Genomic DNA, 24355 nt, shown 5'->3' with positions numbered 1-24355 from the left:
CTCTTTTATTTTCTCATTTTTTATATGTCATTTAGAAGATTTAAGGAGAAAAAAAAAAAGAAATTTCGCTGTTGAAAAAGATATGAAAATGTAAATACTCAAACAATGCATCAATAATGATTCCCAACGAGAGTAAAAAGATCAGGTCCCACCGAGATTCGAACTCGGATCGCGAGATTCAGAGTCTCGAGTGCTAACCATTACACCATGGGACCGCTGACGATCCACCGAGAGATTTGTAATTGTTTTGTAAAATTAAAAACAGGTTTAGCTGCGTTGATACCGCGAGTTTATAAAATTGATTTATAAGTGGATCATTTTTATGTCTTCAAAAAAGATTCTAATGCAAAAAGGGGGATTGTAGGCCTAGCTGTGGTAAATTAAAAAAAAACACACCCAAAAACCACCCAAAAAACCAAAACCAAAACAAAACAAACAACAACATTAGATTTTGCTGATTCAACATCAGTTGAGATTTAAATGACAAGTAATTTTATATTCTACGCACACCACGAGAGTACTTCCATTTCTATTGGGTCTACCGAGAGTCTCTGAGCTTACTACATTGTACAATATACGCATCTCGTATGATCTTGAATGACTGAAAAACAAAATAAGTAAACCTTTGATACGCGAAATATTTACCCAGATTCAGCCGTGTGTCAATGACCAATATCTCTAATGACCCACGCTATATCAAAGTGACCAGTCAGGTAACTGTTTCAAACTCCTTCAAATGGAACGCTGGTTTGCCAATCGACCAAGAAACCAACCTGTTTTATGTTTCTTCATGAGTGATTGGTTACTTTACCCTTAAATTAATAGAAAATCAAGCAAGCCTGAAAAGTGTTTGTTTTGAAATAAATTCCTTCTTTGCCTCAAAACTTAAGTTATCAAATGGACTCTGTTGATTTTCAGACCAGAAAAACTGGGAACTAAAACACACTGAACATGAAAATTTCGGGGTATAGAAACAGAGTGGCTGAATGTGCGAAGTCTTTAAGAAATGGAAGCATTTTGGAGAAGAATATATGCAAACACACCATGTTGCTGTAGCGCTGGAAATAAAATCGCATATGGGGATCAGAATGCTCTGATTTATTAAAGCAAGCACATCTGAGCGGTTCTTCTCATCATGGGAATTTACAAAATGCATTTAAGAGATATTGTAGCCGTTTCAAAACATACAATAAAAAGAAAAAAAAGATAAAACTGCTCAAAGTAATTTGGACGCATGCATGCATGGTGCCCGAATCCTAATTATATAGCAGCTTTCTTGTTTAGCCCGATATTGGTTATTTATTCAATTAAGCTCCAAAGAAAACTTGAACGAATTTACCATTCAACCATGAAATAAGTAATTTTAGTAACAGAACTGGGACCAATTTTATATTTTTCTTGCTTGTGACAAAGCGAGGTGTTGACGATCTATCATAATTAGCAGGACTATTAATTATTATTATCTCACTTAGTTGAGGAATGTTAATTGTTTTGAACAATTGCAAAGTGCATTTAAACATTTGAAATGGATAAAGTAAACTGAGCTCAAAAAGAAACTTATATTTTTTTACAACTTGTGAATCACAAGGTCATATCTTAAAATACTGTCAATCAAAATGAACCAAAATTACACACAGGATTACCTTAATACTCTACTCAAAACACATGTCAGTAACCAAGCAGTTGTCCAACTGACACAACAGCAAAATGCACTGTCATGGGACAGCTTCCTGGACTTCCTTCACTTTCACAGCCCAACATTTGGCACCCAGGACAAAAAATCTGTGAGAATGCACACAAGATCCTTGCACAGATGATAAAACAGTGCTGCTTTCTGCTTTTCATACACTTTTTTCATGAAACAGGGCTGGGCTGTGAATGTGGTCCAGGAAGCTGTCCCATGTCAGTGCATTTTGCTGTTGTGTCAGTTGGATAACTGCTTGGTTACTGACATGTGTTTAGAGTAGAGTATTGAAATAAATCTGTGTGTAATTTTAGTTCAATTGATGGACAGGATTTCAAGATATGACCTTGTGAAAAATATAAGTTTCTTTTTGAGCTCAGTTTAGTTAACAAAACATCATTTGAGAAATACTTTTTGCATTGCTAGGGAATGGTAAACCTAGAAGGGTCTAAGTGTTTACTTTCCTCGAATTGTTGATAATATAACACCTAAACAAACTCAATGTACCTAGTTAAGTACTTAGCATATAAGCTACGGAAAAGGGTCGAAATATTTTGTTTATTTAATAATATGGAATATGTTAAAATTGTGAAGATTTGTTTGCTTCAACTATTACGTCGTAAAGGTAAACATTGGCCAAGTATCTTGAAAGTGCAAAAAGTATACAATTATAAGTAATGATCCTTGGTATCACATCCATGACACAAGACGCTATACCGGGTACCATGGCAACAAGACCTCCAAGTGCTTGAACTATGATCCTGTGCATGTACCTATGTGTGCATATATCTTTCACTTGCACAGAACATAGGCATACTTATGTATCATTAAAGGGGTATTCGTGATCCGCAGCCGCATAAGCCCCCTTTTTTTCTCAAAAAAAGTTGAGATTTTTATACCATCGGAAAGCTCTGGCTACATAATGTTTATGTGAAAAAAAATTCTGCAAATTCATTCGCTTAACAAAAATATCATACAATTTGTATTTACGTTCTGCTAGCAGAACAAAATTGGGCTATAGAGCAGTAATGAAATTATTATTTATCATCAATACACATAATCATGCATACTTCGCAAACGCAAAATCGGAATCAACTGAAATTTTGAGACAAAGCTCTTTTCGTGGATATCTACTAAAAAATTTCATGAAAAAAATCACAAAATACTCCTTTGAAAGGCATTCGTAATAGCAATTTAATCCATAGGAAAAAGACTCCTTTGCTTTAATCATTTAATTGCTCCGAGTTAAGTTTGTATTCTAGAAAAGGTCCAATTCTAGGCAAAACTTGAAATTGAAACAGTTATTCCCATCTAATGTGTCAGGATTACGGCAATAACCGGGCGGTGCAAATTTGTTTGGTGCAAATCTCATAATTTTACACCCCCCGCCACTGTTACGTTTGGACGAAAGCCACATGCCTTCGTCCGTTACTACACCCCCCCCACACACACACACGAATGGAAACCTCCAGCTAGGTTTAACACACATCTGAGGCTTCCTCGCAGCTCTCTCTGCAGTCCTGTGTAGAAAACTCTCAGACTGCCTGAGGACGGGTTGGTACATCCGTGAAATCTCTAGTTGCATATCCAGATGTTTAATTCTAAGGGATGAAATCAAATCTCGACCGCCAGTTGGAACCGCGTTCCATTGTTTAGAACAATAGAAACCGGCTCCAACCGAAGTTACCGGACGTAACCTTCCGGAACTGGTGATTGACCGCCGGTCGAGTTTTGATTTCATCCCTAACTCTTGTTGTTACCCTCTATTACCACAGTGTGCAAATCATGACCATTTTAAAAACTATTTTATTAAATCTCCTCATTTTTTGCCTTTTCCTGTTTCAGTTAACGCACAACACGAGACCCCCATAGCACCCATTCCTGAAGTTGACAAAGTGAAGAACGAAGCTCACGGTGGCTCCGGTGCACCACTTGGATCCATCACTCAGTTGGTATTAATCATCGCTGTCATCTTTTGCGTATTTGTCATAGTGCTAAGCGTCACTTGTACTCATTGGGCAGGATGGAAACGAAAGAAATACATGCTCGCCGAGGGTCGCGAGGACAGTGGTCTGACGGCTGGTTTTAGGAGCAGTGCCAGTGGGCATTCCATCGAACGATCTGCTAGATGTTTAGCTCAAAGTGCATCGTCTGCGTCCGAGTTATCAAATTATTCGAACAATAAAAGGGGCTGCCCTGATGGACGTTATATCGATAGGAGTAGTTTATACATGATCAAAGACGAAACGGGTGTCACATACTTGCCAGAATCGAATTTATCCTCACCTTCTCATGATGATTTAGGTTCTAAAGCTTTAGTGACAATACCTGAAGACCAGGACTTACCATCAAGTCCATACCTTGATGAAGAGGGTCGTGACATTGAAGAGGATATAGCTAAGTATGAGGTGACATTACCGTACAATTTAGGTCCTGGCTCGGTAGGCGAGCTCAGTGATAAACACTCCGTCAGAACAGATAAAAATGCTACTGACCTATCAACAAGAACGCTTGATAAACAGAGTTCACGAAGTAGTCATAGCTATAAAGGGAGTCAGAGCAGTATGTTAGGTAGTCAAGCTACGGGAATCAGTAGTCGTAGTCATCGCTCTGGATCTGGTTCTATGTCCAGAGTTGACAACTCTGATAGTTCTGCGTCACGAAGGCATCATCGGAGATCCTTACAATTGAGTCCGATGAGTCCTGAAGAAGGAGATCTTCGTGTCTTAGAAGGATCCGAAGATCCTGATGTCGGTCGCGGGGCCAGACGGAAAAGGAGATCTTCTCCATCAGATGGTAGTCATAATAGTCACAGTAGTCATAGTCATCGTAGTCATGGTAGTCACCATGGTAAAAGCCATCACAGATCACATTCGTCGGACTATAACAAATCTGACAGTAGAGAGTCTGGGAAGCGTCGTCATAAACGCGACAGTTATCCAGAACTAAATCAAAGACCTAGTGTTGTAGGAGAGTCACCAACTACACAAGGTCCTAGTAAATTATACAGACATTCATATCATGGACAACCGGATTCAAACATACCAAGTCCAGTTTCTGAAAACCCTCATGATCAGTCAAGGCATAAAAGTAAACATAGACATCGAAGTAGAACGCCCACAACTCCTACAACTCCGACGAACGAATACAGTAATGTCATATATGATTTAGCGTACACGACTACTAGTGCAAATTTAGGTCCTCGCGCTCCTATATGGCCGGGTAAATCACCAAGCACTGAAGGTGCTTCGGACACAAATTCACGCGAATCTCGTCATTCCCGAAATAGCTCAAGCCAAAATCGTATAGAAACAATGGCTGATATAGAACATGTAGAACGGTCGCCATCTTCGGATGGCAAACAGAAAAAACATGGAAAACATAAAAAAGATCGACATAAGCGAAAAAGCAAAAGTGGGAAGACATCGTCTGGTTCTGCGGAAGATGATCCACAGACAGCGTCCAGATTAGCTAATCATAGTAACGGTTATCTTTGTAATGACCTGGATAAATCAGATGATGTTCAAAGTGAATCTGCGCACAGTGATCCATCTGTAGCAAGCCCTCTACACTACTCATATTTAAACAATAGGCAACGAACAGATTACATGAAATCTGTTTTTATCAGTGACGAAAGTCTTGCAAGAACACTTTCGGGTGACAATAGCGCCCATACCTCACGGACTGCGACTCCTAACATGTCACATCGTAAGATGCCAGACACTCCTCCATCTGGTCTCTCATCGCCGGCAAAATCGCTTACATCACCAACATCATTTACATGTGTCCCAATTTATGATGACGGTGATTTGATATTGAATACACCAGCAGCCGCACCACTAGCAGGTACGGATTCATTTGAATTGGAGGATCTGACTCCAGACACTCCGAGTCCGGTCACTCCGAGTCCGATCACTGATAACCAAAAAGCTCTCACAACTGGGACCGGTCCGTATAAAAAGTTTGATAAACAGGAGAAAGGCGAGGCCGAGAAAGATGAGATTGTTAAGAATGGAGCGAATGACAAACAGGAGAACCATTCTGAAGGAAATGTGATGAATGGTATAAACGGTTTTAATGGTACAAAACCGCTAATTTTAGGAAGAAGAACTAGACCGCCAAGGGGTCCTCTAAGTTCCGCATCTTATGTGTAAATACAACATATTTTGGGATGTTGAAATTGACCTTTTCGGTAAATCCCACAAGCCTTTGCGAGTAGACCTGAGATGTCGTCATTTGACGTCACGCCGATGCGCACATCGTTTAGCGAACATCGTTACTACGCATTACAAGTCGGTGTGACATCAAATGACGACATCTCAGGTCTACTCGCAAAGGCTCATAGCTTTCGAGTTGTGGCAATATCCTTATTATGTCACAAAATTGGTACGTTCAATGAAGCTATCAAATCCAATCGTCGCGGAACTGATGGATATTTTACTTTTTTGTTTGTGACGACTGATTTTGCTGACATTTTAAGGATATTGCTTCTGCAACTTGCTAATAAAAGCCAACAAAATGTCTGTAAATTTTGAAAGCTGTTTTGATAACTGTAAACACCTTCAAAGTATCCGTGTTTTTTATCATGTTAAACGTATAAATATAACGCAGAACATTGTGAAATGTAAGCATGCATGTTAATATATCAACGAATTGGTGAAAGAAATTATTTGACGTTTGTTGATGTTGTTATTTACGCGCATGCTAACATTATTAGTCACTTCACTTCTTTGATGAGTAGTAATGTTATAGATTGGTCCAGTAATATTCCTCAAAGGTCAGTAAACTAAGTTTTAGCACGTGTATGTATAAATGACGACGATGCTTTCAGCCAATTTAATATAGAACATCATAATTAAGTGATATTTATACAGCATCCGATATTTTTTGCAAGAGTATTTTCTTCGTACGGAAGCACCGTAAAAATTGTTAATAGGCTAACGAGTTCCCCGTACAAGAACAAATTCTTAGAGTTGAAACTTTTTAATTAAAAGTTTAACAAACTACTCTAAAAATTCGTTCTTGTCCGAACAACTCGTTAATAAGCATATGCTTATTAACGATTTTTTACGGTATCCCAAAGTAGCATTTGTTAACCCGGTTGTTAACATTGGATGCTATACTCAGAGGACAGAATAACCGACTCTCCTTGTTTATTTCTGAGTAATACTACCCAGTGTGGCTGAAGAAATAACTATGTTAGATGAACGAGTTATTTCATACCGTAAAAACGCGATAGTTAGCATATAATATGTGCTTACTATCGAGCGCTTTTGAATACATGAAATTGTACCGAAGGCCAGCGCTTTACCAACTGAGCTAATGGGGTTGAGACACACATTTGCAGGTTTACTTGTTCGCATAACTATGTGTAACGATGATTTGCTGAAAACCCTTTACACTTTTGTGGATGGGGCTCTTCATGTTTGCATGTTTTAAAAGCGCTCGATAGTGAGCACATATACTAACTATCGAGTTTTACGGTGCAAGTAGAATAATCTGACAAATGATGCGTGTGATGTTGTAATACTTACGTTCAATATGCTCAAAAGGACACGACATTGTAATGTATTTTGTTCCAACCTGTTTAAGGATAGATACCCATGACCCAAATGGTCGTAGCATTTGCTTTATAAGTTTACCAAGAAGCGAAACAGCTCAATATATATTTGTTGAATTTAATGCAGTCACTTTGTACTCTCTTGTTATAGTGTGGATATTACGTAAAAGTAGCCTTTGTTACCAAATATGGCATAAAACTAACTTACTCTAAAGAGACCATGAACTGGCAATACACTGTTAAAACACTTAAAATTTTGCTGTTTAAAAAGACGTTGTTTAAAGTGTTGTTGTTTAAAGTTTTAAACAACATTGTTCAGTTTTTTGTTATAACATGTTGTCTTAAGTTTTAAAGAATGTTGTTTATAAGTTTTAACAACTTTTTATTTTAAACAACCGCTGTTTACCGGGTGCATCGCTCAACCTTGTTTAAAAGTAAAATTAAACAACTTGTTCAAAAATTTAAACAAATGTTACTTGGACTTTTAAACAAGTTGTTTAATTGGTAAACAAGTTGTTGAATTGTGTAAAGTTATTCATTGACCTATACATAATGGGGTGCCTTCAGATGTTTTTGTATTTACTAAAAGGACACCGTCATATACATTGTACGTAGGTAAAGAAGATTTGTATGAGTAAAACATTCTACAAGTTACAGGAAAGCAAAGTGTGGATTTGATATTGCATGAAGACTGTAGATCGATATTTTCAGAATCTTCTATCCCATCTTGTGAAATAGCCTTGCCTTTTGGAGTGTAGCTTATTTCCAGATATTTAGGTAGGACATAATTTTATCTATCAAAGTTGAATCGACGTTCCAATTTCAACAGTTGGACTGAATGACGGTCGGATTGCATCAACGTCAAATCGACGTCGAGCTCTAATAAATAAACACTGTCGGAATTTTGATTTGTCATTTTCTCACCAACAAATCATTACGATTTTTTAGGGTAGTTTGTTAAACTTTTTCCCTTTTTTCCTTTTAATTAGGCCTACAGATATTTATAAATTGAAAGAAAAAATGAGAACGTTCAACTACCCTAAAAATTCGTTCTTGCCCGAGCAACTCGTTAATAGGCACATATGTTTATGTTTATTAACGCATTTTTACGGTATTGTTGTAAAGAACGTTGTGTAAATGTCATACATATCTTAACCCTTGAACTAGTAATCCCATTGTGCAAAGGAGTGATAAAGTTGAACTCAGCAAACACAACAATGTTTTCAAAACGTTGTAAACGTGTTTTGGTGTTGGTCAAACGTTTCAATAACATGTAAATGTCGGGCTATATAAAGGATTCATGAAAACCTTTTTGAAATGTTTTATATGAAAAACCGGTACAATATTCTAAAATGTCAAAATGTTATTGTAAAATATTTTTGCCAAAAAATTTTTTGGCAAAACATTGTGTGAACTTTTAGTTTTCGAATGGTTTACAGCAAGTTTTTAAAAATGTTTTGGAATGTTACTGAAACGTTTTATATACCATTTATATAACCCGACATTTAAATATTTTCTGTAAAACGTTTTGATTTTGTTGGAAAGTTATGTATTGTTTTGCATATCAATACACATCGACAATGCTTCTTCAGTTTGTGATATCCAGATAATTGGTGTAAGAACGAGTTGCTCTGACAAGAACAAATTTTTTACGGCAGGTTTTTTTTGTTTTGTTTTTGCTTTTAATTTAACAAATATCTGTGTTTATAAATTAAAAAGTTTAACAAACTACCCTAAAATTTGTTCTTGTCCGAACAACTCGTTAATAGGTACATATGCTTATTGACGAATTTTTACGGTACTACCAGAATACTCCATAATATGTGGACCGGAATTATTGATGATTGTCAATACAAAGCTTTAGACTCATTTTGTTACAAATGATGTTTTTCATGTACGTATAAATTGCTATATTCGCTGGATGAATGTTGCAAAAACGTGGTTTTGAAACGTCCAGATCGTTTTTTACATAGTTTATAATATGTAGCCCAAATGTTATCCCGGTACTCTTGTATATTTCTGGTATACGTATATACTCGTGTAGTTTTGTCCTCTTTGTACATGGAGATTGGTCACAAACACACCTTGAAATAATCTGATGTCTTAGTGGGTATCAAGGCAGACATACAATTCTGCAGGGTAACCCACGAAACACGGTCTTATATATTTACTATTCAATTAAAGCTTAATCATGAATCAAAAATGGGAAAACAGATGCCAGCTACCAATATCAGTTTTTTTACACACATATAATAGGCATCATAATGCTTTCAGAGAACGAACAATGCTGAATCCCAATTCAAACAAAGATGAAGATAGAGAGATGCACAAGGCATCACAAAATACACCTTGGATTTTTTCTTAAATGTAGTGAAAGATAAACAATATAAAGTAAATGAACTATAATACCGTAAAACCTCGACTACAAGCATATATAGTGTTTTTGATGAAAGCTAAATTAATACGATACATGCGTAAATATGCCAATACAATAGATTGGTCTTACAATAATACTTTGTTTGTATATGCTTGGATCTGTAATTTATTTGCTCAAATTCCGTAATGGCGCCGGGATTAATTTAGCTTTCATCAGAAGCACTATATATGCTTGTTGACGAGGTTTTACGGTATTGTAACATTTTGGACCAAATCATTATTGAAGGGCAATCCTTCAAAGCAGCTTAATTATATCTAGTAGGCCTACAGGGATATGCAGTTCCGGATAGCGTAAATGTTTTCCTGAATCATATAAAAGCACGGCTATGGTAGTAGACATTTTAGGCAAGGTAGTATACAATGGCGATTTACGCAAACAGATCCAGTGGCGTGCGTAGCCAAAGGGGGGCTGCGAGACTATTGATGTGAAGTTACAAAATGACTCCAATCGGTAACAAAATCTGTGAAATTTATGCCTTTCCTACGTCAAATAGGCGTTTATTTTGACATTTTGGTGTATACATTTGTGGACAGTCAGTATTATGGCAGTGACTTAGCCTGAGACGATATCGTCTCAGGGCTTAGCTATACTTTTGTGACCAGGGGTGGGTACAATTCACTGTCGTAGTGGCTCATACACCCCTTCCGAATTTTGATATGCCATAGGCTTTGCGTTGTGATCATTTCGATCAGTGGTCCGTAACAAAGAAAGTATGATCCACACATGACCTAGCAACGGTCATATTCAGGCGGCGGATGACATGATCGAGCCGGCAACTTGTGAAACCGCCCGGCCGTATGGCATTTTCCAATATAGTCGGTTAATTTTGTGGGGTTCATTATCGAACCCCAACGGTTTTAGCTTGTATTTATATTATTTATCAACATAGGCCTATTTGTTTGTGATATTTCAAGCGTTTTAAAATTTCAAAATAATCCCATTCAATTACACGGTTGACGATGAAAATTTACTGAATTTAGAGAATGCAATGCGGCCACCACCTGGTCATATTCTAACGTGCACTACGACAGCGAATTGCAACAATTACAGTATGTTGGGTTCCAACGAGGTTGTGACTCTTCCAAAGGTTCAGGTAAGCTTGTAACTTTTATTGGTTACTGATGCAGGGCGGCGTACTGACATTGCTGATTATTTCAATCTCTGAATCATTTCTGAATATTTTTTTATTAATATTCGTAAATTCCGTGTAATTTTAAAAATATTTCTATTGTATACCTTATCAAATTGTCTGATGGTAAAACTGTTAATTATTGTGAATGGTTACTATGGTTACATGTCAACAAGCATTTATACTGAAATAATTTTGTTTGAAATATTATGTAAATTTATGGAATGAGATTATTAATTATTAAGTTCAATTGTATAAAATATTGTCAAGTTTTATATAGCAAAATATGAAAATTATCAAAAAACTAATATATGTGTTTTGTCATTTATTTTGTGTCCCACTTCGTGATGGTGCCAGGTTAGGTCCGGGGTTAGATAATATTCAGGTTCCGAGTCGGAGTGGGTGATTCAGTGGACAGCACAATGTCAATATATTGTATAATCTTCAGTAGATTGCACAATTTAAATATTGTGCATAATGCTATCTTCCGTAGATAGCAACATTTAAATACGGCGCATGATGCTATCTTCGGTACATGGCACAATTTCAATATATTGCATAATGCTATCTTCAGTAGATAGCGCAATTTAAATATTGTGCACAATGTTATCTTCTATAGATAGTACAATTTTAAAATGGTGCATAATGCTATCTTCAGTAGATGACACAATTTTAAAATGGTGCATAATGCTATCTTCAGTAGATGACACAATTTTAAAATGGTGGATAATGCTATCATTAATAGTAGATAACGCAACTTCAATAGATTGCATAATGCCGTCTTCAGTAGATACTGTAATTTAAATATTGTGCACAATGTTATCTTCAGTAGATAGCACAATTTTAAAATGGTGCACAATGCTATATTCAGTAGATAACACAACTTCAATAGATTGCACAATGCTATCTTCAGAATATAGCACAACTTCAATAGATTGCATAATGATATCTTCAGTAGATAGCACAATTTCAATATAGTGCATAATGCTATCTTCGGTGGATAGCACAATTTCAATATGGTGCACAATGCTATCTGGAGTAGATAGCAATTTCAATATAGTGCACAATGCTATCTTGTGTAGATAGCGCAATTTAAATATAGTGCATAATGCTATCATTAACAGTAGATAGCACAATTTAAAAATGGTGCACAATGCTATCTAGAGTAGATAGCAATTTAAATATTGTGCATAATGCTATCTTCAGTAGACAGCACAATTTCAATACAGTGCATAATGCTATCTTGTGCAGATAACACAATTTCACTATGCTATATTGTGTAGATAGCACAAATTAAATATTTTAAGGTTGGTTATCTTCAGCATGACTAGCAGATAGCATAATTTCCTTATAGCATAATGCTAACTTCAGTAGATTGCACGTGTGCATAATACTATCGTCAGTAGATATCACAATTTGAATATATTACATTATGCTATCTTCAGTAGACAGCACAATGTCAATATATTACATAATGCTATCTTCTGTAGACAGTACAGTTTAAATATTGTGCATAATGCTATCTTCAGTAGGTAGCACGTTATTTTAAAATGGTGCATAATAATATTTGTGTAGATAACACAACTTTAGTAGATTGCATAATGCTAACTTCAGTAGATAGCACAATGTGCATAATGCTATCGTCAGTAGATATCACTTGCTTACTTGCTTATGTCGACTTGTCTAGTCGGACTCCGCTGATGGCTCGCCACACAACTCTGTTCTGCATGCAGTTCCTAATGTCTTGTCTCTCTATAGTCCAGTATCCTGATTATTTGCTTAATGTATAGTCCTTCCGTGGTTGTCCTCTTGATCTTTTACCATGCGTAGGCTGCCACAGCAAAACTCTGGAAGTTGCCTCTGTTTCACTTCTGGCACAGTGTCCAGCAAATCTCAGCCTTTTTGTTTTCAGCCTTTCGGAGATTGGGGAGAGATTGCCGTATAGCTCCTTATTGGTGGTGTGCGACTGCCAAGTAACATTAATGTACAAGACTACTGAGAAAAGCACTTAAAAGTGCTTTTCTCAGTAGTCTTGTGTAACAACCATCAAGCGCCTTCCTAAACGTTGATGTAATTGTCCAGGTTTCTGCACCATACATCAGAACTGATTCGACTGTGGTGGTGAAAAGCTTGGTTTTAAGATTTCTAGGCAGGCTGCTCTGGAGTAGATAGCAATTTTAATATTGTGCACAATGCTATCATCAGTAGATATCACAATATCAATATATTGCATTATGTTATCTTCAGTAGACAGCACAATGTCAATATATTGCATAATGCTATCTTCAGTAGATAGTACAATTTAAATATTGTGCATAATGCTATCTTCAGTAGATAGCACATTATTTTAAAATGGTGCATAATGATTGATATTTTGTGTAGATAGCATAACTTCAATTAGTTTGCGTTATGTTTTGTGAATTGCGTTATGTTTTGTGCAATATTGAAAGTAGCTTTGATCATGAGTACAATATTTTACTTGCCATGTCTAGTGCTTAAGTTGTCCATATGTTATGATTTTGTCAAAAATTACAATATTGTTATTATATTGGGTTGCCAATAATTGCCGTTAAAAGTATTATACGTTTTTTGTGTAACATTTGATGTTATAAAAATCACCCAAACTCCAGGAATATTAATGTAGAATATCCACGTTATGCGTATTTTAGATTAAAATGCAAATAAGCGAAGTAACTTTTTTTTTGGGGGGGGGTCATTTTCACCTAATTTTGGCTAAAAAGTGGCTTTTCACCCTTTTTTCAATTTTTCTGGGCGCAATGGGGGGGGGGGGGGCAGAAATTCTGTCTGGGAGGGCATTCCCCCATGCCCCCGTAGCGCCGCGCCGCCACTGCCGAGAAACTCTGACGTCACACTTTCGAGGAAGCCTTCTCAATTTGTTACCCCCCAAAAAAATTGGTATCAATGTAAAGATAACTAGAGATAATTTGCGCTCACAGAGCGCAGACAATCGCAAGGCATGTAATCCTTTAATGGCCGTTTGACCTGACCTTTGACCTTAATGTTTCCCGGGTCACGAGGTTTGTTGTCACCGAAATTAAGCCCCCATACCCCTTACAGACAATGAAATTACGGTATAAGATTTGACCCCAGATAACCTTTGACCTGACCCTGCAAACATATTCTCCCTGGTCATTAAGTTTGTTGTCACCGAGTTTGAGTCTCGTACCCCTTACAGATGTCCCAAAAATGCATTTCTAAAATTTGACCTTTGACCTGACCCCTACAAAATGTTCCCCTGGTCATGAGATTTGTTGTCACTGAGTTTGAGCCCCATATCCCTTACAGATGTCCAGAAAAGGAAATTGTAAGATTTGACCCAAGATAACCTTTGACCCGACCCCTGCAAAGTGTTCCAAAATATTCCCTGGTCATTAAGTTTGTTGTCACAGAGTTTGAGTCCCGTACCTATTACAGATGTACAGAAAATGCATTTCTTAAATTTGACCTCTGCATGACCTTTGACCTGACCCCTGCAAAGTGTTCCAAAATATTCCCTGGTCATTAAGTTTGTTGTCACAGAGTTTGAGTCCCGTACCCATTACAGATGTACAGAAAATGCATTTCTTAAATTTGACCTCTGCATGAACTTTGACCTGACCCCTGTAAAATGTTCCCCTGGTCATGAGATTTGTTGTCACTGAGTTTGAGCCCCATACCCCTTACGGATGTTGAGATAATGCAATTGTAAGATTTTACCCCAATTGTAAGATTTTACCCCTTAATGACCTTTGACCCCAATTCTTTGTACAACTTTTAGACACTGGCTAAAGGCGATGCAGGTATGCAAGTGACGACATTGTGTTATGTAATTTGTGGAAGAAGAAGCATATTTAGTGAAAATCACATTTTGGCCATAATGACCTTTGGATGACCTTTGACCCCGAGTTGGTCATGTAACATTTGTCCCCCCCACCCAATGGTCCTTGTGACCAAATATGGTCACATTGGCTTAAAGCATATGGCTACGATGGCTCGTTAAAAGTTTGACAGAAGAAAGAAAGAAAGAACTAGATCTGGTTACAGATCTGGACCTAGCCGGGGCTGGAAATGCCAGTCTTAACTTAAAGTTTGACCTTTGACCGGCTATTATGGACATCTCACACCATTAATGGTGCATCACTGTAGCATGTAGGGGCTTTATCCGTCTTTCATACAGCTACTTTTCCGTAGTTTTAAACATTTTTTTGCAAATTTGACGTTTTGACCTCCTTAATGACCTTTGACCCCAATATAAAAAACCTCATATACACCGAGAAAATGCATTGTTACAGTTTAAATTTAAAAATCTACTATGCTTAGTTATGGAGATAAAAATTCTTGAAGTTATTTAGCTTAAAACCGGAAATGACGTCTAAATGACCTTTGACCAAAAAATAAAAATACCGTGCATACATCGGGTAACACTAATGCATATATGAAATTTATGTCACTCTGGTCTGGTTACGTTTTGAGATATAAAAAAATGAACATATTTGATGATTTTTGGTTTTTGACCGGAAGCGACCCCTTAATGACCTTTGACCTCGAAACTGTAGACACCCCAAAGACCCTGGTTGGTAGCAATGCATGTGTGCTAATGACAACACTCTGCTATGTAATTTGTAAAGGCAGTGATTTTTTGAATATTTTTAGCTTTCAGACCGGAAATGACCCCCTTAATGACCTTTGACCCAAATTCTGTGAATAATTTATAGGCACTGGATATAGTCGATGCATATGTGCAAGTGACGTCATTGTAGGATGTAACATGTAGGAGAAGAAGCATTTTGAAGATATTTGGTTTTATACCGGAAATGACCCTTAATGACCTTTGACCCCAAATTTGTGAATATCCTATAGACACTGGATATAGCCGATGCATATGTGCAAGTGACGTTATTGTAGGATGTAACATGTAGGAGAAGAAGCATTTTGAAATTTGTTGCCAGAAGAAAGAAGCAGAAGAAAGAAAGAAGAAAGATCCGATAGCATCACAAGACCTAGCCGGTGTCCCGGCTAGGTAACTAGATCTGGTTACAGATCTGGACCTAGCCAGGGCCGGAAATGCCAGTCTTAACTTAAAGTTTGACCTTTGACCGGCTATTATGGACATCTCACACCATTAATGGTGCATCACTGTAGCATGTAGGGGCTTTACCCGTCTTCCATATGCTGAGATACAGCCACTTTTCCGTAATTTTAAACATTTTTTGCAAATTTGACGTTTTGACCTCCTTAATGACCTTTGATCCCAATATAAAAAGAACCTGATATAGACCGAGAAAATGCATTGTTACAGTTTAAATTTAAAAAAATTACTATGCTTAGTTATGGAGATAAAAATTCTTGAAGTTATTTAGCTTCAAACCGGAAATGACGTCTAAATGACCTTTGACCTAAATAATAAAAATACCGTGCATACATCGAGTAACACCTATGCATATATGAAGTTAATGTCACTCTGGTCTGGTTACGTTTTGAGATAAAAATAAATGAACATATTTGATGATTTTTGGTTATTGACCGGAAGCGACCCCTTAATGACCTTTGACCCCAAAACTGTTGACACCCCAAAGACCCTGGTTAGTAGCAATGCATGTGTGCTAATGACAATACTCTGCTATGTAATTTGTAAAAACAGTGATTTTTTGAATATTTTTAGCTTTCAGACCGGAAATGACCCCTTTAATGACCTTTGACCCCTTATCTGTGAACACCCTATAGACACCGTCTAAAGTCAAGTCACATGACCTAAGCATGTCACCATCACATGTAATTTGTGGAAGAAGAAGCATTTTGAAGATATTTGGTTTTATACCGGAAATGACCCCTTAATGACCTTTGACCCCAAATCTGTGAACACCATATAGACACTGAATATAGACGATGCATGTGTGCAAGTGACGTCATTGTAGGATGTAACATGTAGGTGAAGAAGCATTTTGAAAAATGTTGCCAGAAGAAGAAAGAACTAGATCTGGCTACAGATCTGGACCTAGCCGGGGCCGGAAATGCCAGTCTTAAAGTTTGACCTTTGACCGCTTAACTTTGACCTTTGGGGTCATAAATATTTTCAACATGTTACCCCTTAATGACCTTTGATCCCGAATCTAAAAATCTACTGCAGGCACTGGATAGTAGCAATGCATATGTGAAAGCAAAGTCAATTTCCTGTTTACTTTTCATTTTTGGTTTTTGACCGGGAGTCACCCCTCACATGACATGATCTCAAGAATAGAGAAGATTCAAATTATAACTGACAGATCATAATAGAACACACCACTAATGTATTTTGTAAAGTAAAATATCATGGTAAATAATGAGTTCTGTTTTGGTAAATTACATTGTATACCAGATATTGCGATAGGCCATAAAAACATAGTACATAAAAACTACAACAAACAGAATACAAAGAATACATATGGGTATGATTTTCTGTGATAAATGTCTTTGGTACATTTAATCAGTCATTTGTACGGAATTGAAATGTAACAACAACAGTAATAATAATATTTGATAATAATAAAATGATAATAATAATAATAACAATAATAATAATAACACTAATAATAATAATAATAATATACATTTCTCAGTAACCATGTAGGCCTACATCACAGTTGAAAATGGGAATTTGCTTTAAATTTTGCCCAAATCCGATGAAAATTTTGGTGAGTGTTGACAAGTTATTGATTTAATTGTAAAATTAAAAGTAAAATCACACTTATTTCCCAAAATTTTGAAAATCAAAATCCGCATTGGGGCCGATTTACAACTCCTGCACATGGTACACGCTACAGGAACCCGTCGGCTACGAACTTGTTTGTTTGTTGTTATTGCAGCGGCAATGTTTTAGCCCCGCCCATAACTTTAAGTTTCGCTGATGACTGTAAACAAGTTCAGTATACACGGTCCCCGAGTATACATGTACGTACATTATACATGTACGGAAATGGGGCGCATACATCGGTACGTATCGCGGCAAAGATCAGAGCAAAATGGTGAATACGATTCAGGAAAAAAAACTACGCATGACAGTCGGAAGCGAAAAGATGAAAGGAGGGTATCAGGCGGGGTATCAGGCTATTTCTGGATGGGGAGACCCCGTCTGGACATGCATGCCGTGCGCGTAGAAAACTGAGTGAAATGCAACGTTCTACATGTGAATTTAATAATAATGCATAACATTTTCAAAACAAACAAAAATTACATATTTAAAACTAAAATTTTCTGGTGCAAGCAATTTAGCACACGTTTTCTTAATCTTTTTATCACAGTTACATAATTATAGTTATCAACACTTTATAGAATTGTTTTGGATTATAAAGGTTTTAGTTTTATGTTTGTTGGGAATCTGTAATTTGTCAAGAGTATTGTAATTATGTATTATACAAAGTTTGTCATCGTTGCCTGTGAAGGATTATGTTGAAGCACTAATTGTTTACAATCAGGAGCAAAAGAACAAAGAGAATAAGAAGACTGATTGATACCAATTTGTACATTTACACATACACCAAACCCATTTCTGAGAAGTGCACCTGATAATTTCAAAAACACCCTTGTTTGTGACATAAATAGGAGCGCAGCATTTGATACACAGCTAAATAGAATTTTATATTTCATTCACTCCCTAGGTGGGGGAGGGTTGTTAAAAATCTTCCACGTCCCCTCCTGAGTATCAAATGGTGCGCCCATAACTACGGGAGTGGTGTACCAAAAACACAGGTGTACATCATTTCCCCAGACAATACTATCCGTAGGTTACTAGACCTTATATTTGCACAAACGCACCGCGCACATAGCAATGCTCTAAAAAATTCACTCTCGCAGATGGTCTGTGAACATAGTCATCGAAAAATATAACAAAATCAAAACAGCTGATTTTACATAATTATTTTGCTTGTTTTATGACAAAATGTATCGCAAAATATTTACAAAACATGTGCAAAACAAACTTTTTTGTTTTCCCAGTCTCATATCAAGATGTACAGTTTTTTTACAACCTTATCAAAGTCTCATAAAATAAAGCATGGCTTTAGAAAAAATTGCGGTTTCACTAAATGACAGATGGGATTTTCTTTCGTTTGATAAACAAAAATAATAAACAATTTAGCACAATTCACAAGCCTTATTCAGTTTAATGACATTAAAAAGTCCCATGCAGTCATCCGAGCGAAATGGAGCTATAGAGAAATTACATTTTCATGTAAAATGTCATATTTTGTCTTGAATACACAGCTTTTGGCTCAACCACTTGCAGTCTATGTTAGCACACGTATGCTACTAACAATGGTGTAAATAACTGAATTTTGATAATAATCTTCTGAATGAGCAAATCACTGAATGGGTCTTTAATATCAACCAACATTTTACAAGTCATTCAATGTAATTATTACATTCAATAAGATCACGTGAAATATACAGCTGTATCTTAAAAGATTAGTAACAATATGGCACAAAATTTCTAAGTACAGAGTTGGCAAAAAAGATACATTTGTTAAAATAACAACAGACGCTGGACGTGGGCTACAGACACTCGGCTGTGGCCAGAATAGATACTTTTCGTCCCCGGTGCAAATGTCATTCACCATAGTTTATAATTATTTCAAAGCAGAAATAGGCAAATAGCACTCAGGTAAAAAGAAGTGCGAAAGTTTATGACGTAGAATACAAGCTCACCTTTTAGCTTACATGATTTTAATGTCCGTTCAGGAAACAAACACGAAATGTATTCCAGCATAGGAAATCATTCCCATGCATGTAGTAAAACTTTTTACGAAACAAAATTACTGCAAAAGTCCATACACTGCTTTGTTCTAGTCTCAGGCTCTGTCCGACATATTCAAGCTCAAAAGCACAAGAAATCCATTCAGCAAATTGAAGCACAAAAGTAATTCCAGATAGATCCATAACCGCGCTCGCACTCCATCAGATCCAGTTCCGTCTTCTGGATTTTGGTCAGGATATGCATGGGTTATTATCCGAGTTTGACTGGGCGCTTTCAGCGGCAAGTCCTGGCTCTTGGTCGCCGTAACCTGTTGCCTAACTTAATGGTGGGCGGGTCACGGCATATTTTTACTATTTAAAAGTTATATATAAATTCCAATGGTAAAAAATCCTTTTAAATTCATATTGTTCCTTGCCACGTTCATTGTTGCTATTTAAAGCTATTTTGATAACCAACTTTAGTGCATACACGACCCTTAGTGGATTCAGGCGGATTCCGCCGGCGGTGTTTGCGAAAGATGCTGCAAAGAAAATCATAGAAAAACAAAAATAGAAATAATTTTTTCAGACAATAAACATTTCCAATGAATGAATGAAAATCAATGGTCATCCCCGGAGTCATCCGAATTAGTTCAACATGTCGAACATACCCGCGAATATTCCATGTTTTCAATATCTAGTCACTGAAAGGTGGTACTGGTCATAACACTGGAATTATGAAAAATGTTGTGCTTCATAACTGCTAAATTGTTGATCGACATAAAAGATATACATATTTTAATAGAAAGGACTTGATGAATCCATCTGGGAGGTCAAATTTGGGTAAAAATGCTAATTTCTTGAGAAAATCCTAAAAAATTATTAAAAACTAGAAGTATCTAGGATCAACTTCACAAAAAATATTTGGGCGAAAACAGGTTTTTTTATGATTTTTGAGCAAAATTTAGCATTTCTTGATGACTTTTGGTGGAAATTTCGAAAAGTTGGTCAACATTTTTTATTGACCTTGAAAAAGAAACTGGATGTCTTGAAGGTTTCACTGAGGAATTAATCATATCAATCAATTATAACTGTAATTAATCAAATGAAAAAGTGTACTTACAAAATATTTTTGCAGATCAAGCTGGGTTTTAAGTCTTGGTACTGACATGACTGATGTGCTATATGAATTTGGTCCTCGAAAGTCGTGATTTGTAAAACATTCCTCGAATCTTTGGTTATTCTTTTGTGACAGATTTTCTTGAATGATCTTGAAATCCCAATTTGAAGACTTACTTCGTATATTCCGTAAACGTGGAAAGGCTAACATAGGGACATATATTGACCGAATTCTCATCAAGTTTGTCGCCTAGTAGGCCTATATATTATAGGACCTATATTCATGATAAGGCCTTGGTCTGGTTCATATGAAGTTCTATAGGCTTAGCCCTGGTCCCATGGACGTGTGTTGGTCTGGAAAACCTTTAAGGAAACCTGCAAAAAAAAGGTAAATGTAATATAAAATTTTAACCAATATCAGGGATTTGGACACAAATATAATTTGTTTAATGAGAACAAATCTAAGATTACAGTGGTATCTCTGAAGACACAGGCAATTTTATGAAGAGATTCATTTTAGTTTTAGAAATTGACAATGTAATTGTATCTATGATTTTTATTAATCAAAACAACGAAGTATAATGGTCATTGCAGCCTCTATATTGTTTAAGGTTTTAATCAGGGTGCAGTTGGACTATTCATTGAATATTAAAAGAAAGAGTATTTTGCAAGTTTTAACTCCCGGAATTGGTCTTGGTATTAAATGGGTTATTAAGTCATATCAGTCAACATAATCAAAATGTACTTACAACATACATGTAAATTGGCCATTGTTTTCTTGGTACTGCATGCGTCGAAACAGAATTTCATCCTCAAATCTCATTCCAGTATGTTATTTTCAATGTTTGTAGCATGTTTGGTCGATCGTCTTGAAATGACAACTCGATGAAATGACAACTCGATGAGCTGCCCCGTTGTAAAATTCCATAGTCTTGGTGTGGCCTTCTTCTGTCCGATGAGGTAGAAGATCGTATATAGCATCGTGCGATACCAAAGCTGTCGACTGTGCCATGTCCCCTGGGAGCTGAGCCGATATGTCTGTGGTTGTTATACGTGAGATGTGGCCTATACGCCTTCTGCCGCTTCAAGGCTAAAAATCTTGCCCGGTGATGGGGTCTCGTTGTGGCGCGGCGGTGGTGAATGGAAGGGAGGGGGGGGGGGAGTGGAGTAATGTCCACTACCCTGTTCCTGTTCTTGACATTTCTAAGCTACTATTATCTTTGAGAGGGATAGAAATAAAATATCCGTTTATTTTATGGATAATTCAGGCTGACATGTTTGCCTACATTTTCATATGAAGTAGGAGTTGTTATAGGCGCACTAATACGCGCAAATATAACTTTCACTAAACTATATTGCATTACATATTGCACTAAGCATGTTAAGTATTATAGGTTTAATTTCACATATTGTATACTAAATATTGCACTAAACGTGCTAAATGTTACAGATTGCACTTAATATGCAGGTTCAATTTATTGCATTAAATATTGCACTATAAACTTGCTAAATATACAGGTTGTACTAAATATTAAAGATTTACTTTCAAATATTGGAAACTAAACATTGCACGAAACGTCCTATATAAAATGCTACAGATTGCACATAATAATTTATACAGGTTCAATTCCGAGGTTCAATTTCAGACATTGCATTAAATATTGCACTACATATTTATAAATTGCACTAAATAATTACTATAGGTTAATTTTCAGACATTGCACTAAATTATACAGATGTGATGCTGCAGATGTGGGTACTTCTTCGTATACGGGTATCGATTCCCAGATTACTGATACCTAATTGCGATGAAAGTCGGATTATGATATGAATAATACGTATTAAGTACCTGTGCATAATATAATGCAGGACATGGTTTTACATAGATATGATCAAGAAGAGTGCCGCCAGCCGTGGTAGGATCTGTGATAACTTGATGGTATTGGCTTAAGGACTGGAACTCATTTGCTCTACCTCCCATTAAATTGTGATTGAAGTCGCCAACAAAGACTGTATAATCTGTATCAAGTAAATCAGTTTGTGCAGTGATGTTATTCATTTCTGTACAAAATGTCGCTGTACTAGTTCCAACGGGTTTGTATATGACGGTAATTAGCATGTTTGTGTTTCCATGTGTCCTAATTGCAAGTGCATCACATACATCGCTTGGAATGGGCACTACTGTGTAGTTGACACCATTTTGAATGTAAATTGCCACACCTCTGCCTCGAGTAGAATGTATTGCTTCTAAAGAGTAGCCTTCTATTGCAAGAGAGTCTAGGCTACTATTGTCTGTCAACCATGTTTCTGATAAACAAATAACATGTGCTTTCCTAATTTCTGTATTGCTCTTCATGTCTTCGATGTGTCGACGTAAGCTCTGTATATTATGATGAGCAATTATGAAATACTTATTCTGATCGATGGGTAGCATAGGATTGGCATTGGATAGATCACAAGTAGGCATCTCTGCAACATATCGTGCTACATCTGGATTGCAATAGATCGGGGCAAAATCACAGGTGGTTAAATGCATTCCCTCTAAAGTTGTCACTCGACTAAGTGCAACGTATGCCATTGATTCTTTGAAACATTTCATAGAAATCACAGCTTGTTCAGTTGTCAGTCCCTGGACTTTGTGAACAGTAACAGCCCAAGCAAGTTTCAATGGCATCTGTTCTCTTGTGGTACTGAAGTTTCTTCCTTTCAATTGAAATGTTTCCTTGCGTGGCATTATAGCGACACACGATACATACTCAGGTGGTATAACTTGTGATGATCGAGCCTTCCTTCCAATTTTGTCACTGTCAAACCTGACATAGACAGCCTGTGGCATGTTCTTGGAGTTACCGAATTCAATTCCTTTAATGGTACCAGATACTCCATTACAAAGACCATCAGGAACATCAATGTTAGCTATTAGCATAGTTCTAGCACCTACTGCTAACTTCAGATAAGGTACAAGTGATGTGTCGTCTTTTCGACGTGATGTGTCATGTGGTGTTTCGTGGACTTTGATCACTCTGCCACCCTTTTGGTCAACGTCTTCTGCTTTGATAGTAAATGTTTCCGTGTTTAGTGAAGCTAACTTTGTTTCATTGTGACTGTCAACATCCACGTTGAGGTAAAACAAGTGTAACGCGTCAGAAGGTGCTTGACGAATGTGCTCATGAACTATGCGGGAACGTAAGAGTTCCTTGTCTGCTTCTTCTAGTGGTTCGGTTTTTTCCGCACGCGAAGTCGGTTCAACATTTGGGCAAATATTGCATCATCCCGCTGTCGCATTATTTCAGTTAGTTCAACTTTCTCAAACAGTGAATTCCACAAGTCTTTCAAGGGTTCTTCGTGTGGGAAACACAAAGGTGTGGGTGGACTTATCGGTGGTAATTGAAAGAAATCTCCTACTGCCAGGATAGAGACATTGCCAAAGTAGGAAGTGTATGATGTTCCTTTGATTTGTTGTAATCGTCCGTGAATGTACGATAGCTGAGTAGCACTAACCATAGATATTTCATCTATAATTACAAGCTGTACGTGTTGATACTTTGTGCGGAGCGTGCTCAGACTTTGTTCTCCAAGAGGTTTGTAATCTTTGGCCATTCTAATACCTGTTTTTAAGGCTGTACAGATGGTTTGACCAGAAATGTTGTATGCAGCTGTTCCAAGATGTGACATTAATAGCACAGTTACATCATCAACGGACTCGGTCATTGTTGCAAA

The 24355-nt window shown here is 36.9% G+C and overlaps 1 protein-coding gene and 1 non-coding gene across 2 annotated transcripts in view; one reads left to right on the top strand and one right to left on the bottom strand.

Moving 5' to 3' along the window:
* The window catches only part of LOC140160771 (uncharacterized), a 125719-nt gene extending 117925 nt beyond the window's left edge, over nucleotides 1–7794 (top strand). The window contains 1 exon segment of the mRNA XM_072184068.1: nucleotides 3530–7794. Within this exon segment, the coding sequence (XP_072040169.1) occupies nucleotides 3530–5838 (2309 nt within the window). The 3' untranslated portion in view covers nucleotides 5839–7794.
* On the bottom strand, nucleotides 144–215 carry Trnaq-cug (transfer RNA glutamine (anticodon CUG)). The gene has a single exon. It is a non-coding gene; the product is annotated as a tRNA-Gln (tRNA).
* Nucleotides 7795–24355: the final 16561 nt, after the last annotated feature.

The sequence above is a fragment of the Amphiura filiformis genome, chromosome 9 (assembly GCF_039555335.1).
Source record: "Amphiura filiformis chromosome 9, Afil_fr2py, whole genome shotgun sequence".
In the NCBI taxonomy this organism is placed as follows: Eukaryota; Metazoa; Echinodermata; class Ophiuroidea; order Amphilepidida; family Amphiuridae; genus Amphiura; species Amphiura filiformis.
The sequence above is the reverse complement of the archived record's forward strand: the minus strand, read 5'-3'. Positions and strand labels throughout refer to the sequence as shown.